Genomic DNA, 16,665 nt, shown 5'->3' on the forward strand with positions numbered 1-16,665 from the left:
CTCACCTAAGACGCTTCGCCCAGAGAGAGACGGCCTGAGATTGCCTCACCTAAGATGCTTCGCCCAGAGAGATGGCCTGAGATCGCTTCACCTAAGATGCTTCACCCAGAGAGAGCCTGATATTGCCTCCCCTAAGATGCTTCGTCCAGAGAGACGGCCTGTGATCGCTTCACCTAAGACGATTCGCCCAGAGAGAGGGCCTGAGATCTCTTCACCTAAGATGCTTCGCCCGGAGAGACGGCCTGAGATCGCTTCACCTAAGACACTTCGCCCAGAGAGAGGGCCTGAGATCGCTTCACCTAAGATGATTCGCCCAGAGAGAGGGCCTGAGATCGCTTCACCTAAGACGATTCGCCCAGAGAGAGACGGCCTGAGATCGCTTCACCTAAGACGCTTCGCCCAGAGAGAGACGGCCTGAGATCGCTTCACCTAAGATGCTTTGCCCAGAGAGACGGCCTGAGATCGCTTCACCTAAGATGCTTCGCCCAGAGAGAGACGGCCTGAGATGGCCTCACCTAAGATGCTTCGCCCAGAGAGACGGCCTGATATTGCCTCACCTAAGACACTTCCCCCAGAGAGAGACGGCCTGAGATCGCTTCACCTAAGACGCTTCGCCCAGAGAGATGGCCTGAGATCGCTTCACCTAAGATGCTTCGCCCAGAGAGAGCCTGATATTGCCTCACCTAATATGCTTCGCCCAGAGAGATGGCCTGAGATGGCCTCACCTAAGACGCTTCGCCCAGAGAGAGACGGCCTGAGATTGCCTCACCTAAGATGCTTCGCCCAGAGAGAGACGGCCTGAGATTGCCTCACCTAAGATGCTTCGCCCAGAGAGAGCCTGATATTGCCTCACCTAATATGCTTCGCCCAGAGAGATGGCCTGAGATGGCCTCACCTAAGACGCTTCGCCCAGAGAGAGACGGCCTGAGATGGCCTCACCTAAGACGCTTCGCCCAGAGAGAGACGGCCTGAGATGGCCTCACCTAATATGCTTCGCCCAGAGAGATGGCCTGATATTGCCTCACCTAAGATGCTTTACCCAGAGAGAGCCTGATATTGCCTCCCCTAAGATGCTTCGCCCAGAGAGATGGCCTCACCTAAGATGCTTCGCCCAGAGAGACGGCCTGAGATCGCTTCACCTAAGATGCTTCGCCCAGAGAGAGACGGCCTGAGATCGCCTCACCTAAGATGCTTCGCTCAGAGAGAGACGGCCTGAGATGGCTTCACCTAAGACACTTCCCCCAGAGAGAGACGGCCTGAGATGGCCTCACCTAAGATGCTTCCCCCAGAGAGAGACGGCCTGAGATCGCTTCACCTAAGACGCTTCGCCCAGAGAGATGGCCTGAGATCGCTTCACCTAAGATGCTTCGTCCAGAGAGACGGCCTGAGATCGCTTCACCTAAGACGCATCGCCCAGAGAGATGGCCTGAGATCGCTTCACCTAAGATGCTTCCTCCAGAGAGACGGCCTGAGATCGCTTCACCTAAGATGCTTCATCCAGAGAGAGACGGCCTGAGATCGCTTCACCTAAGACGCTTCGCCCAGAGAGATGGCCTGAGATCGCTTCACCTAAGACGCTTTGCCCAGAGAGAGACGGCCTGAGATCGCTTCACCTAAGATGCTTCGCCCAGAGAGACGGCCTGAGATCGCTTCACCTAAGACGCTTCGCCCAGAGAGACGGCCTGAGATCGCTTCACCTAAGACGCATCGCCCAGAGAGATGGCCTGAGATCGCTTCACCTAAGATGCTTCGTCCAGAGAGACGGCCTGAGATCGCTTCACCTAAGATGCTTCACCCAGAGAGAAGGCCTGAGATCGCTTCACCTAAGATGCTTCGTCCAGAGAGATGGCCTGAGATCGCTTCACCTAAGATGCATACATTCACATGGTTTGATACTTTTGGAATGCTTGAAAGAATAAAATTGTTTCTGATGTTTGCACTACCCATGGGCCCACGTTTGTTCCAACTTCCATTGCTGCAAGTCTCCTCAGCAAAGGGGCACAGTCCTTAGTTTTCTATGTTATGGACAGAGCTGAGGAAAGTACCAGGAACGTGGCGTGGGCGGAGGGAAGGGGAGGGTTCTCTTCATGGGTGCCATGAACCCTCTGAATGTCCTGGTCCTTTCGAAGGGCGCCGGGGGCCTTCGCTGACACAGAAACAGAGGCACTGACCATCACCGCCTCGTCACGTCCGGCACACCCAGTGGGTCAGACCCCTAGGACACTGCCTGAGCCTCGTGCAGGACAAGAAACGTTCCAGAACTACTCTCCTGGCATCACCAGAGAGGAGCTTTCGACATATGCCGTGTAGAGACACTTGACTGTGCTCCATCAAGGACTTCAGAGGATCGAGGCCGAGAGTCGCCCCCTGGGTCTCTGGTGTCCCACAGATTCACCTTCACCCGGACACTGAAGAGGTGCAATAGGTCTCGCATTTGCAAGAGTTAGAGCTATTGACATTGTAAAAGACAACGTCTTTTATTTGTGTTTTGAAAACCTGCAAGCCGTGGGTAAACACGCACTTTGTACCTGTAGTCTTTGCTTACGAGAAGCAAGCCTGGCAGTAAAAGAGGCGCAGGTACTGCCAGCCTTGCTTCTTATACGCAACAAAGTCCGTGTTTACGCACCGCATTCTGTTTTTCAAAACACATAAATAAAAGGCATTGTCATTTTCAATACCTATAGCTCAAACTCTTGCAAATGCGAGACCTATTACATTGCAAATACTTGTTGAGCTCTGAGACAGAGGTGGAAGCAGCTATAGGAAGGCAGGGACTGGGAAGACAGGCAGTGTGCTTTAAAAGCAGGGGGGAGAGGAGGCAGCTTAAACAGACCTCGGTCTTTGGATGCACAGCAAAGGTGGCAAGATAAGAGCAAGATTTACAGACCTGTTCACAGCAGAGCTCTGTAAACCACAAGCACTGGTCTTGAGTGCACCATCTTAAAGAAAGAAGTAGTGCTCACAAGCTCTGTGTAACAACACATGTAACAAGGAGCAGTCCTTGAAAATGGGCGGAGCTTTTACAGCCAGAATCCTGAATACAGCATGTCTGGCAGAGACAGCGCAAACGCTGCCGGGGCGAGACCTAAAAAAGACAACTAGAAACAGAGACAATTCCAGACACAATCACTAGATGGCAGCACAATGCAGAGCATGTAAATCCAAAAAGATTGATGCTGCCAAGCCTCACTGCTGGTGACCTCCCCACACGACCCCGTGCCAAGCCTCACTGCTGGTGAACCTCCACACACCGTGACCCCGTGCCAAGCCTCACTGCTGCTGAACCTCCCCACACGACCCCGTGCCAAGCCTCACTGCTGGTGACCTCCCCACACGACCCCGTGCCAAGCCTCACTGCTGGTGAACCTCCACACACCGTGACCCCGTGCCAAGCCTCACTGCTGGTGACCTCCACACACGACCCCGTGCCAAGCCTCACTGCTGGTGACCTCCACACACCGTGACCCCGTGCCAAGCCTCACTGCTGGTGAACCTCCACACACCAGGACCCTGTGCCAAGCCTCACTGCTGGTGACCTCCACACACCAGGACCCTGTGCCAAGCCTCACTGCTGGTGACCTCCCCACACGACCCCGTGCCAAGCCTCACTGCTGGTGAACCTCCACACACCAGGACCCTGTGCCAAGCCTCACTGCTGGTGAACCTCCACACACCGTGACCCCGTGCCAAGCCTCACTGCTGGTGAACCTCCACACACCAGGACCCTGTGCCAAGCCTCACTGCTGGTGAACCTCCACACACCAGGACCCCGTGCCAAGCCTCACTGCTGGTGAACCTCCACACACCAGGACCCTGTGCCAAGCCTCACTGCTGGTGACCTCCCCACACGACCCCGTGCCAAGCCTCACTGCTGGTGAACCTCCACACACCAGGACTCTGTGCCAAGCCTCACTGCTGGTGAACCTCCACACACCAGGACCCCGTGCCAAGCCTCACTGCTGGTGAACCTCCACACACCAGGACCCTGTGCCAAGCCTCACTGCTGGTGACCTCCCCACACGACCCCGTGCCAAGCCTCACTGCTGGTGAACCTCCACACACCGTGACCCCGTGCCAAGCCTCACTGCTGGTGACCTCCCCACACGACCCCGTGCCAAGCCTCACTGCTGGTGACCTCCCCACACGACCCCGTGCCAAGCCTCACTGCTGGTGAACCTCCACACACCAGGACCCTGTGCCAAGCCTCACTGCTGGTGACCTCCCCACACGACCCCGTGCCAAGCCTCACTGCTGGTGACCTCCCCACACGACCCCGTGCCAAGCCTCACTGCTGGTGAACCTCCACACACCGTGACCCCGTGCCAAGCCTCACTGCTGGTGAACCTCCACACACCAGGACCCTGTGCCAAGCCTCACTGCTGGTGACCTCCCCACACGACCCCGTGCCAAGCCTCACTGCTGGTGAACCTCCACACACCAGGACCCTGTGCCAAGCCTCACTGCTGGTGAACCTCCACACACCAGGACCCCGTGCCAAGCCTCACTGCTGGTGAACCTCCACACACCAGGACCCTGTGCCAAGCCTCACTGCTGGTGACCTCCCCACACGACCCCGTGCCAAGCCTCACTGCTGGTGAACCTCCACACACCGTGACCCCGTGCCAAGCCTCACTGCTGGTGACCTCCCCACACGACCCCGTGCCAAGCCTCACTGCTGGTGACCTCCCCACACGACCCCGTGCCAAGCCTCACTGCTGGTGAACCTCCACACACCAGGACCCTGTGCCAAGCCTCACTGCTGGTGAACCTCCCCACACGACCCCGTGCCAAGCCTCACTGCTGGTGAACCTCCACACACCGTGACCCCGTGCCAAGCCTCACTGCTGGTGAACCTCCACACACCAGGACCCTGTGCCAAGCCTCACTGCTGGTGACCTCCCCACACGACCCCGTGCCAAGCCTCACTGCTGGTGAACCTCCACACACCATGACCCCGTGCCAAGCCTCACTGCTGGTGAACCTCCCCACACGACCCCGTGCCAAGCCTCACTGCTGGTGAACCTCCACACACCGTGACCCCGTGCCAAGCCTCACTGCTGGTGAACCTCCACACACGACCCCGTGCCAAGCCTCACTGCTGGTGAACCTCCACACACCGTGACCCCGTGCCAAGCCTCACTGCTGGTGAACCTCCCCACACGACCCCGTGCCAAGCCTCACTGCTGGTGAACCTCCACACACCATGACCCCGTGCCAAGCCTCACTGCTGGTGAACCTCCACACACCGTGACCCCGTGCCAAGCCTCACTGCTGGTGAACCTCCACACACCGTGACCCCGTGCCAAGCCTCACTGCTGGTGAACCTCCCCACACGACCCTGTGCCAAGCCTCACTGCTGGTGAACCTCCACACACCGTGACCCCGTGCCAAGCCTCACTGCTGGTGAACCTCCACACACGACCCCGTGCCAAGCCTCACTGCTGGTGAACCTCCACACACCGTGACCCCGTGCCAAGCCTCACTGCTGGTGAACCTCCCCACACGACCCCGTGCCAAGCCTCACTGCTGGTGAACCTCCACACACCGTGACCCCGGGCCAAGCCTCACTGCTGGTGAACCTCCACACACCGTGACCCCGTGCCAAGCCTCACTGCTGGTGAACCTCCACACACCAGGACCCTGTGCCAAGCCTCACTGCTGGTGAACCTTCACACACCGTGACCCCGTGCCAAGCCTCACTGCTGGTGAACCTCCACACACCAGGACCCTGTGCCAAGCCTCACTGCTGGTGAACCTCCACACACCGTGACCCCGTGCCAAGCCTCACTGCTGGTGAACCTCCACACACCGTGACCCCGTGCCAAGCCTCACTGCTGTGAACCTCCACACACCGTGACCCCGTGCCAAGCCTCACTGCTGGTGAACCTCCACACACCAGGACCCCGTGCCAAGCCTCACTGCTGGTGAACCTCCACACACCGTGACCCCGTGCCAAGCCTCACTGCTGGTGACCTCCCCACACGACCCCGTGCCAAGCCTCACTGCTGGTGACCTCCCCACACGACCCCGTGCCAAGCCTCACTGCTGGTGAACCTCCACACACCAGGACCCTGTGCCAAGCCTCACTGCTGGTGAACCTCCACACACCATGACCCCGTGCCAAGCCTCACTGCTGGTGAACCTCCACACACCGTGACCCCGTGCCAAGCCTCACTGCTGGTGAACCTCCACACACCGTGACCCCGTGCCAAGCCTCACTGCTGGTGAACCTCCACACACCGTGACCCCGTGCCAAGCCTCACTGCTGGTGAACCTCCACACACCAGGACCCCGTGCCAAGCCTCACTGCTGGTGAACCTCCACACACCGTGACCCCGTGCCAAGCCTCACTGCTGGTGAACCTCCCCACACGACCCTGTGCCAAGCCTCACTGCTGGTGAACCTCCACACACCGTGACCCCGTGCCAAGCCTCACTGCTGGTGAACCTCCACACACGACCCCGTGCCAAGCCTCACTGCTGGTGAACCTCCACACACCGTGACCCCGTGCCAAGCCTCACTGCTGGTGAACCTCCCCACACGACCCCGTGCCAAGCCTCACTGCTGGTGAACCTCCACACACCGTGACCCCGGGCCAAGCCTCACTGCTGGTGACCTCCACACACCACGACCCCGTGCCAAGCCTCACTGCTGGTGAACCTCCACACACCGTGACCCCGTGCCAAGCCTCACTGCTGGTGAACCTCCACACACCATGACCCCGTGCCAAGCCTCACTGCTGGTGAACCTCCACACACCGTGACCCCGTGCCAAGCCTCACTGCTGGTGAACCTCCACACACCGTGACCCCGTGCCAAGCCTCACTGCTGGTGAACCTCCACACACCGTGACCCCGTGCCAAGCCTCACTGCTGGTGAACCTCCACACACCAGGACCCCGTGCCAAGCCTCACTGCTGGTGAACCTCCACACACCGTGACCCCGTGCCAAGCCTCACTGCTGGTGACCTCCCCACACGACCCCGTGCCAAGCCTCACTGCTGGTGAACCTCCACACACGACCCCGTGCCAAGCCTCACTGCTGGTGAACCTCCACACACCGTGACCCCGTGCCAAGCCTCACTGCTGGTGAACCTCCACACACCGTGACCCCGTGCCAAGCCTCACTGCTGGTGAACCTCCACACACCATGACCCCGGGCCAAGCCTCACTGCTGGTGAACCTCCACACACCGTGACCCCGTGCCAAGCCTCACTGCTGGTGAACCTCCACACACCGTGACCCCGGGCCAAGCCTCACTGCTGGTGAACCTCCACACACCGTGACCCCGTGCCAAGCCTCACTGCTGGTGAACCTCCCCACACGACCCCGTGCCAAGCCTCACTGCTGGTGAACCTCCACACACCGTGACCCCGTGCCAAGCCTCACTGCTGGTGAACCTCCACACACCGTGACCCCGGGCCAAGCCTCACTGCTGGTGAACCTCCACACACCGTGACCCCGTGCCAAGCCTCACTGCTGGTGACCTCCAGACACCACAACCTCTGCCACCAGTCCCCCTTCACCCACAAGACCCTCTGCCACCCATCCCCACCCCACCCCTTACCTGCTGGGGCACGCTTCCCCCCTGGTGATCTTGTCCGCCGTCAGCCCATCGGTCATGGTGATGCTCCGCCTCTTCATGTGACCCCCCCTGTGGCCGGAGGGGCTGTGTGGGCCACTGTGCCGGCCATTGGCCAGGCCATAGCTGGCCTCCAGGTGGCGCAGTGGGAGGGTGCGGTTGATGGGGCAGTAGATGATGGCCCCACTCTGCTCGGACACCGCGTGGCGGTTGCCCACGTAGAAGCGCACCAGGGCCGGGATGTTGTCGAAGCTCTCCTGTTCGAACAGGTACTGGATGCGCGTGCACCTGTCGCTCGTGCGCACCATCACCTTGTTGATCTTGAAGTGTAGCGCCTCGTTCTTCCAGCGGGTGCTCAGCACATAGTCGCCCAGGCTGGTGAGCGAGTCCCGGATCAGGAAGTCCCCGTTCCGCTGCACCAAGCTCTCCGACACCTGGTGAGAAACAGGAGACATCACTGGGCATGGTGCCACGTGTGGCTGAACTCTGACCTTTCCTGTCCATGCAAGATGCCCCTAGGTAGGAGATGAGGTTGGAAATGTGTTAACCCCCCCACCACTGATGCATCCTGAGGAAACTGGACGGATGGAAGGGTATGCCCCCTCACCTCTTATGGTACCAGACGTGGCTGGTAGTGTCCCTCGTCCCTCCCATGGGATGTGCCCATGGCTGGCAGTGCCCTCTTACCTACAGTGGAATGGGCCATGGTACCTGGCCTGACTGGCAGTTCCCCTCTTACCTCCCATGGGATGCGGCCGTAGGACCAGGCCTGTCTGGCAGTGTTCCTCTTACCTCCCGTGGGATGCGGCCTTGGTGCCAGGCCTGGCTGGCAGTGCCCCTCTTACCTCCCATGGGATGCGGTCTTGGTGCCAGGCCTGGCTGGCAGTGCCCATCATACCTCCCGTGGGATGGGCCGTGGTACCCGGCCTGGCTGGCAGTGCCCCTCTCACCTCCCATGGGATGGGCCGTGGTACCAGGCCTGGCTGGCAGTGCCCGTCGTACCTCCCATGGGATGGGCCGTGCGACCAGGCCTGGCTGGCAGTGAAATGAAATGAAATGAAAAATGCTTTTATGTAGCGCATGTCTGCCCGGAGGCATCCCAGCGCTGCGGAAGTGGATAGAGGAGCAGATGGGATTATGGGAATAGCCATGTCTTCAGATGTTTGTGGAATGTCGAGTGGTTAGCTTCCCTGCGGATAGAGAGAGGGAGGGAATTCCAGAGCTTAGAGGCGTTGTGGGAGAAAAGGCGGCCACCTGTCTGAGCCCCTTTAATTCTAGGGACCTCAGCCAGGTGGAGCTCATTGGAAGAGAGACTTGATGGCTTTATATGGATTCACAGGTTTTTGATGATAGGCGGACCCTTGCCCTGAAGGTTGTTATGCGCGATGCAAAGAGCTTTGAAATTTATTCTCTCCTGTATCGGCAGCCAGTGGAGCGATCTCAGGGCAGGCTCGACTGAGCAGCGGTTTTTCGTGCCAGTGAGAAGTCTCGCTGCTGAAGTTTGAACCACTTGCAGCTTAGGAATGGCTACTATCTCTGCCAGTGGGGACATGTACACGTTAAAAAGTGTGGGGCTCAGAGACGAGCCCTGGGGAACCCCACATTGGAGCGGCACTGGTTGGGACCGGGTGTTACCTTCGAATACCTGGAAGAATCTTTCTTCCAGGAAGGATTTCAGCCAGGACAGGGCCGTGCCTGTCACTCCCCTTTATTTGAGGCATGTACCAAGGTGCGGTGGTTCACCGTGTCAAAGACTGCACTTAGGTCCAGGAGGACGATGGCTAGGGATCCTCCGGAGTCAAGAATCGTTCTGGCCTCCTCCACCGACGCTAACAGTGCCGCCTCTGTGCCCTGGCCAGGGCGGAAACCCGTCTGGGAGCAGTGGAGCAGTTCTAGAGTTTCGAGGTGCGCAGAAAGTAGGCGATTGACATATTTTTCTGCGATTTTGCTAATTCCAGGGAGTAAGGAGATGGGGCGGTAGTTGCCCATCTCCGTGGGGTCCAAGTGGTTTTTAGGTCTCGCACCTGCGAACCGGATCGCGAAAGCGATCCGTCGCTGCGAGACTTATTGTGATCATTTCAGTTTTCAAGGGCTCAAGGGGAACAGACAAGAGACAAGAGATGTGAACGCGCAGATCTTCGACTTGGATTAGGTCGCGCGCGCGTCAACTGTGAAGAGCATGTCAGTTTCAGTTTTACACGAGCAGTTCTACATTTTGTTACTTTGTTGCAGGCTGGTTTGTGAAGAACATGTCAGTTTCAGTTTCCCCTTGCCGACTGTGTGCAAACAGCTTCTGCATACAATTTTTTTTAATGGTTTTTTTAATATAATGTGCGTGTTTTAATACAAGTGTGTTGAAAAGTGGGTGTTTTCGATAATTAGTCCGTAAAAAAGTGTTTGTGTTTAACTACAATAATAATGTGTGTGTTTTCAATACAATGAGCATGTTAGGAACTGTTTGTGCTGTACAGTGGAGTGCTGCGTTGTAGAGTGCAGCGCTGTATAGTGGGGTGGTGTGTTGTAGAGTGGAGCACTGCGCTGTAGAGTAGAGCGCTGCGCTGTAGAGTGGAGCGCTGCGCTGTAGAGTGGAGCGCTGTAGAGTGGAGCGCTGCGCTGTAGAGTGAATCCGGCACTGTAGAGTGGATGCTGCGCTGTAGAGTGAATGCCGCGCTGTAGAGTGGAGCGCTGCGCTGTAGAGCAGAATGCTGCGTTGTGTAGTGTTGCGCTGTAGAGTGGAGTGCTGCGCTGTAGAGTGGAGTGTTGCGCTGTAGAGGGGAGTGTTGCGCTGGAGAGTGGCGCGCTGCGCTGTAGAGTGGCGCGCTGCACTGCAGACTGGACCGCTGCGCTGTAGAGTGAGTGCTGCTTTGTAGAGTGGAATGCTGCGCTGTACAGTGGTGTGCTAAATTGGGAAGGTCTGCGCTGTAAAGTGGAGTGTTGTGTTGTGCTGCGCTGTAGAGTGGAGTGTTGCGCTGTAGAGTGGAGTGTTGCGCTGTAGAGTGGAGTGTTGCGCTGTAGAGTGGAGTGTTGCGCTGTAGAGTGGAGTGTTGCGCTGTAGAGTGGCGTGTTGCGCTGTAGAGTGGCGTGTTGCGCTGTAGAGTGGCGTGCTGCGCTGTAGAGTGGCGTGCTGCGCTGTAGAGTGGAGCACTGCGCTGTGGAGTGGAGCGCTGTAGAGTGGAGCACTGCACTGTAGAATGGAGCGCTGCGCTGTGAAGTGGAGCGCTGCGCTGTAGAGTGGAGCGCTGTAGAGGGGAGCGTTGCGCTGGAGAGTGGCGCGCTGCGCTGTAGAGTGGCGCGCTGCACTGTAGAGTGGAGCGCTGCGCTGTAGAGTGGAGCGCTGCGCTGTAGAGTGGAGCGCTGCGCTGTAGAGTGGAGCGCTGCGCTGTAGAGTGGAGCGCTGCGCTGTAGAGTGGAGCGCTGCGCTGTAGAGTGGAGCGCTGTGCTGTAGAGTGGAGCGCTGTACAGTGGAGCCCTGCACTGTAGAGTGGAGCGCTGCGCTGTAGAGTGAATGCTGCACTGTAGAGTGAATGCTGCACTGTAGAGTGGAGCGCTGCGCTGTACAGCAGAATGCTGCGTTGTCTAGTGTTGCGCTGTAGAGTGGAGCGCTACGCTGTAGAGTAGAGCGCTGCGCTGTAGAGTGGAGTGTTGCGCTGTAGAGTGGAGCGCTGCTTTGTAGAGTGGAGTGCTGCGCTGTAGAGTGGAATGCTATACTGGGGAGTTCTGTGCTGTAGAGTGGAGTGCTGCATTGTGTAGTGCTGCACTGTAGAGTGGAGCGCTGCGCTATAGAGTGCTGCGCTGTAGAGTGGAGCGCTGCGCTGTAGAGTGGAGCGCTGCGCTGTAGAGTGAAGCGCTGCGCTGTAGAGTGGAGCGCTGCGCTGTAGAGTGGAGCGCTGCGCTGTAGAGTGGAGCGCTGCGCTGTAGAGTGGAGCGCTGCGCTGTAGAGTGGAGTGTTATACTGGGAAGTTCTGTGCTGTAGAGTGGACTGCTGCGTTGTAGAGTGGAGTGTTGCGCTGTAGAGTGGAGTGTTGCGCTGTAGAGTGGAGCGCTGTGCTGTAGAGTAGAGCGCTGTAGAGTGGAGCGCAGCGCTGTAGAGTGGAGCGCTGCGCTGTAGAGTGAATGCTGCGCTGTAGAGTGGAGCGCTGCGCTGTAGAGCAGAATGCTGCTTTGTGTAGTGTTGTGCTGTAGAGTGGAGCGCTGCGCTGTAGAGTGGAGCGCTGCGCTGTAGAGTGAAGCGCTGCGCTGTAGAGTGGAGCGTTGCGCTGTAGATTGGAGCGTTGCGCTGTAGAGTGGAGCGTTGCGCTGTAGAGTGGAGCATTGCGCTGTAGAGTGGAGCATTGCGCTGTAGAGTGAGTGCTGCTCTGTAGAGTGGAATGCTGCGCTGTACAGTGGTGTGCTAAATTGGGAAGGTCTGCGCTGTAAAGTGGAGTGTTGTGTTGTGTAGTGCTGCGCTGTAGAGTGGAGCACTGCGCTGTGGCGCGCTGCGCTGTAGAGTGGCGCGCTGTGCTGCAGACTGGAACGCTGCGCTGTAGAGTGGAGTGTTGCGCTGTAGAGTGGAGTGTTGTGCTACGCTGTAGAGTGGAGTGTTGCGCTGTAGAGCGGCGTGCTGCGCTGTAGAGGAGCGCTGCGCTGTGGAGTGGAGCGCTATAGAGTGGAGCACTGCGCTGTAGAGTGGAGCGCTGCGCTGTAGAGTGGAGCGCTGCGCTGTAGAGTGGAGCGCTGCGCTGTAGAGTGGAGCGCTGCGCTGTAGAGTGAATGCTGCACTGTAGAGTGAATGCTGCGCTGTAGAGTGGAGCGCTGCGCTGTAGAGTGGAGCGCTGCACTGTAGAGTGGAGCGCTGCGCTGTAGAGTGGAGCGCTGCGCTGTAGAGTGGAGCGCTGCGCTGTAGAGTGGAGCGCTGCACTGTAGAGTGGAGCGCTGCGCTGTAGAGTGGAGCGCTGCGCTGTAGAGTGGAGCGTTGCGCTGTAGAGTGGATTCTCTTATAGAATAGAATCGGTTCTCTCTCTCCCAGCGCCATGCGCTTCTTTGGGCCTCTGAACCTTTCAGCTCTCTCCACAGGATCTTCAAATGGATCCCTCCCGACACGAGAAAGACCGTCACCCAGGCCCTCATCACCGGCAGACTCGAATACGGGAACGCCCTCTACTCAGGAACAACAACCACCGCTCCCCTAAGCCACACTCACTGCATGTGGGGGCGTGGGGCCCCTCAAGAGATTCATTCCCGGTCTGATCTGGGCGGCGCGAAGAGGGGCCCAGTCCTGAGTTAGAAATGGCATCTGTTACGCCAGGGCCCGGGCGTGCGCATGCGCACCAACCATTTCATTAATGAAGAGGCCATGGCATGCGCGCACTGAAGAGGCTTGGTTGCTACCTTTGCTGAGTGAGGGGCCCCCTGAAGCGCGAGGCCCCCGGGGCCCCCCCACACTGCGGGGGCCTGTGTTACGCCCCTGTGGAGAAGGGGCAAAGTCAGCCACTGTCCGATGGCAGAACACAGAGGGACATATTCAGAAAGGCATATTGGAATATATGAAGCAGGTAATTACTTTTACATGCCATTGTGAACTGTCTCCAAAAGATTAAAAAAAATAATAATGATACACACTTGGTGCACATAAAAAGCTCTGCACTCTGTGTGTGCACTTTCACTAATATGGAATTGGACGTTTGGGGCCGTTTCACAAAAGTGCAATAGCATGTGAAAGAGCATTCGTGCATTACTACTTCCTGGCCTCATAAATGCCTTTGTAAACAGACCTCTCTATCCTGTAGTATGTGCCTCCCAACAGCCTACACCGAAAATCAATTGGTGCTGGGGCCTCTCAAAGTATAAAGTCCACTCTGTCGAGCAACTGTTGGATGAAAAGTCCCATGCACAACCAGAAAGAAGCATCTCTTATTAGGGCTCCAAAAGTTAACGTTAAAAATCTTTATTCATGCCATTTTCACTTCATTCTTTTTCTTGAAATTATCAATATCAGGATTTCCGTCCTTTTACAGCATTCTTTCCATTTAACAATAATTTCAGCTCTAGCTCCTCCCCAGACTCTTGACAGGCATCCCTTCCACAGAAGTTTAAGTGAGTCATGCATTAAACTGAGGCAACGCCCTCCACAGACTTTTAAATCACTCATATTAAAGAAGCATTTGCAATGCAATAGATCTCGCGTTTACGCAAGTTTAAGCCATTGGCATTGTAAATGACAATGCCTTTTATGTTTTAAAACCAAAACATAAATAAAAAGCATTGTCATTTATAATGCCAATAGCATAAACTAGTGTAAATATGAGACCTATCCACTCCATCCATCCATCCATCCATCCCCACTCCATCGCTATCATCTTGCAAATCATCTTTATACACCAATACAGACTTTGTTAAAAATGTAATGCAACACATTGTCATATACAATGCCAATAACTCAAACTTTAATGCTGCGAGACCTATTGCATTGCAAATGCTTGTTTTTAGTAGCGCCTTCACCATGGCATTTTTCCAGTCTTGGGGGACTCTACCCGAAGCTAGAGAGGCGTTGATTACGTTAGTGACGGGGAAGATGTTGGTGGGTGTTGCCAACTTCAGGATGTTGAGAGGGGCCGGGTCGAGCGGTGAACCGCTCTTGATCGAGTCTAGGATAGTAGGGAGTAGTTCCTCAGTGAGTGGAGCGTATGATTCTAGGTGACGGGCGTTATTCTGAGGTTCTAATTCGTGGGGTTCGGGTGAGTGCTCATTGTTAGTGGGTGGGAGGAGATTGAGGATATTTTGGTGGAAAAAAAGTCTGGCTAATTCCTGGCATCGGTGGCCAGACGGGTCTGGGGCAGCGGGCGGGTCGGGAACTTTCATGAGTTTTTTAGCGATCCGAAATATTTCCCTGGAGGAGTTGGAGGAGGACAGGATTTTTTCCTGGTAATCGGCACCCTGGGCTGCTTTTAGTGCTGCTTTGTAAGAGGCAATTGATGATCTGTAGTCTGATTTTTTCTTGTTTGCAAAGTTTTTCCTCCATGCCCTTTCTAATCTTTTACACTGTTGTTTCAGTTTGCGAAGTTCAGGGGTGAACCAGGGGGATTTATTGGGTCTGGTTTTTTTTTTATATGTTTTTTTCTGGGTAGTTCTACATCCAGTGAATTCTCAATCCACGAGGAGAACTTTCTGTTGGCTACCGAGGGGTTGGAGTCGTGGGTGGGTGTGGTTAATTCCAATTCACAAGTCCAGTCCTCTACGATCAATTTGGGCCAGGGGCGGGCTTGGATGCGTGACGCTAGCGAATGAGAGCGCGGGGTGGGTGGGTGCCAAGAATAAGGGACTAGGAAGTGGTCTGACCGAGGGAAGGGGATGGGCTCCTTCCTTTTTAGGTCGAGAACCGAAGGCTGCGCTTGCGCAGTCTCCGGTAGGAGATTTAATGATTTCTAGTATGGAGGCTTGAACCCGCCTCTCTCCTCCATTGGCTGGCTTCCTAAACGGAGGCCAGCCATTGGAGGAGAGGAGCATCACTCCAATCAAGCCCCATCTCTTTCGGATTCGGGGGCGTGTTTTTTGTGTTCTTTCGCCCTGTGACGTCATCCGTCACTCAGAATGCCAAAACACACCCCCGAATCCAAAATTTTCGGATGTTTGCGGCCGCCATTTTTTTTCTGTGTGTGTGTGTGTGTGGCTCTCTGTGTGTGTGTGTGTGTGTGTGTGTGTGTGGCTCTCTCTGTGTGTGGCTCGGTGTCCGCGAATACTCTCTACTACTCTCTAATGCTCACCTATTGCCGTTGTAAATGACAATACCATTTATTTATTTTTTTTTAAAAATGAAAAAAAAATGTCATGAGCAATGCCAATAGCTCTACCTTTAATAATGCAGAGACCATTGCATTGTAAATGCTTGTTAATTCTGCTATACTTGAGAAAATAGGATCAAGGAGATGACCTTTCGTATGTGTGTCTTGATGAATCTTTAGGTGTAACTGGTCGGCTGCGAGACCATGTGCTAAGTCATCAGCCGCTTTGTCTGAAGGGTCATCGAAATGGAAGCTGAAATCTCCAAGAAGGTTAAAACTGGGCGATGCACCGGCAAGACTTAGGACAGCTTCAAGCAGCGAGCTGCAGAATTGTCCCTGTGCTCCTGGGGGGGGGGGGGCAGAGGAGAATGTCAGCAAAAGTGAGTGAGTGGGTGAATTGGATAGAAAAATGGGCCTTTTTGCAGCCTAGGAGGGGGCTGTCCAAGATGCGACAGATTACATGGTCTTTGTGGATGATGGTGGTCCCGCCGCCCTTACTACTTGTTCTATCTAGGCGCTGAATCAGGTAACCAGGAGGGGGCGCTTCAACGACGTCAGGGTCTGAGCTTGGAGGTAGCCAGGTCTCCGTGAGGAACAGAACATCTGGTTCTGTGTCTTGTAATAGCATTGAGACCTCCGTAGTATGTTTTGGCATGGATCTCTTACCTCCCGTGGGATGGGCCGTGGTACCAGGCCAGGTGGGCAGTGCCCCTCTTACCTACAGTGGGATGGGCCGTGGTACCAGGCCTGGCTGGCAGTGTCCCTCTTACCTACAGTGGAATGGCCCATGGTGCCAGGCCTGGCGGGCAGTGTCCTTCTTACCTACAGTGGAATGGCCCATGGTGCCAGGCCTGGTGGGCAGTGCCCCTGTTACCTCCCATGGGATGGGCCGTGGTGCCAGGCCAGGTGGGCAGTGCCCCTCTTACCTCCCATGGGATGCGGCTGTGATACCAGGCCAGGTGGGCAGTGCCCCTCTTACCACCCGTGGGATGTGCCCGCGGTGCCAGGCCTGGCTGGTGGTGCCCCTCTTACCTCCCATGGGATGGCCTGTAGTGCCAGGCCAGGTGGGCAGTGCCCTCTTACCTCCCGTGGGATGCGGCCGTGGTACCAGGCGTGGCTCCTCAGGTCGGTGCTGCTCAGTTTGAGCTCCTCCTCCAGCTCCTTCTGAAGCTTCTCTGGCGACGAGTCCACGATATATTTCTCTTTCGAAAACTGTAAAAGATGAGCAGACATTGTCCGTCAGTCCCTGCCGCCTAGGGTGGAGCCTGGGGGGTGAAAAGCAGGTACAGACTGCCCCCTGGTGCAGTGTCACCTGTGCCCATCAGTGC

At 56.4% G+C, this 16,665-nt stretch overlaps 1 protein-coding gene across 2 annotated transcripts in view; it reads right to left on the minus strand.

Annotated features, from left to right (window-relative positions):
• The window catches only part of SH2D3C (SH2 domain containing 3C), a 376,681-nt gene that overhangs the window by 63,850 nt on the left and 296,166 nt on the right, over nt 1-16,665 (minus strand). For both annotated transcript variants that reach the window (XM_078646656.1, XM_078646657.1), the window contains exons 3-4: nt 16,421-16,549; nt 7,566-8,014 (exon numbers count right to left, since the gene is read on the minus strand). In XM_078646656.1, the coding sequence (XP_078502782.1) occupies nt 7,566-8,014; nt 16,421-16,549 (578 nt within the window). The remainder of the gene's footprint in view (nt 1-7,565; nt 8,015-16,420; nt 16,550-16,665) is intronic.

Source organism: Lissotriton helveticus, chromosome 5_2, assembly GCF_964261635.1.
Source record: "Lissotriton helveticus chromosome 5_2, aLisHel1.1, whole genome shotgun sequence".
NCBI lineage: Eukaryota > Metazoa > Chordata > Amphibia > Caudata > Salamandridae > Lissotriton > Lissotriton helveticus.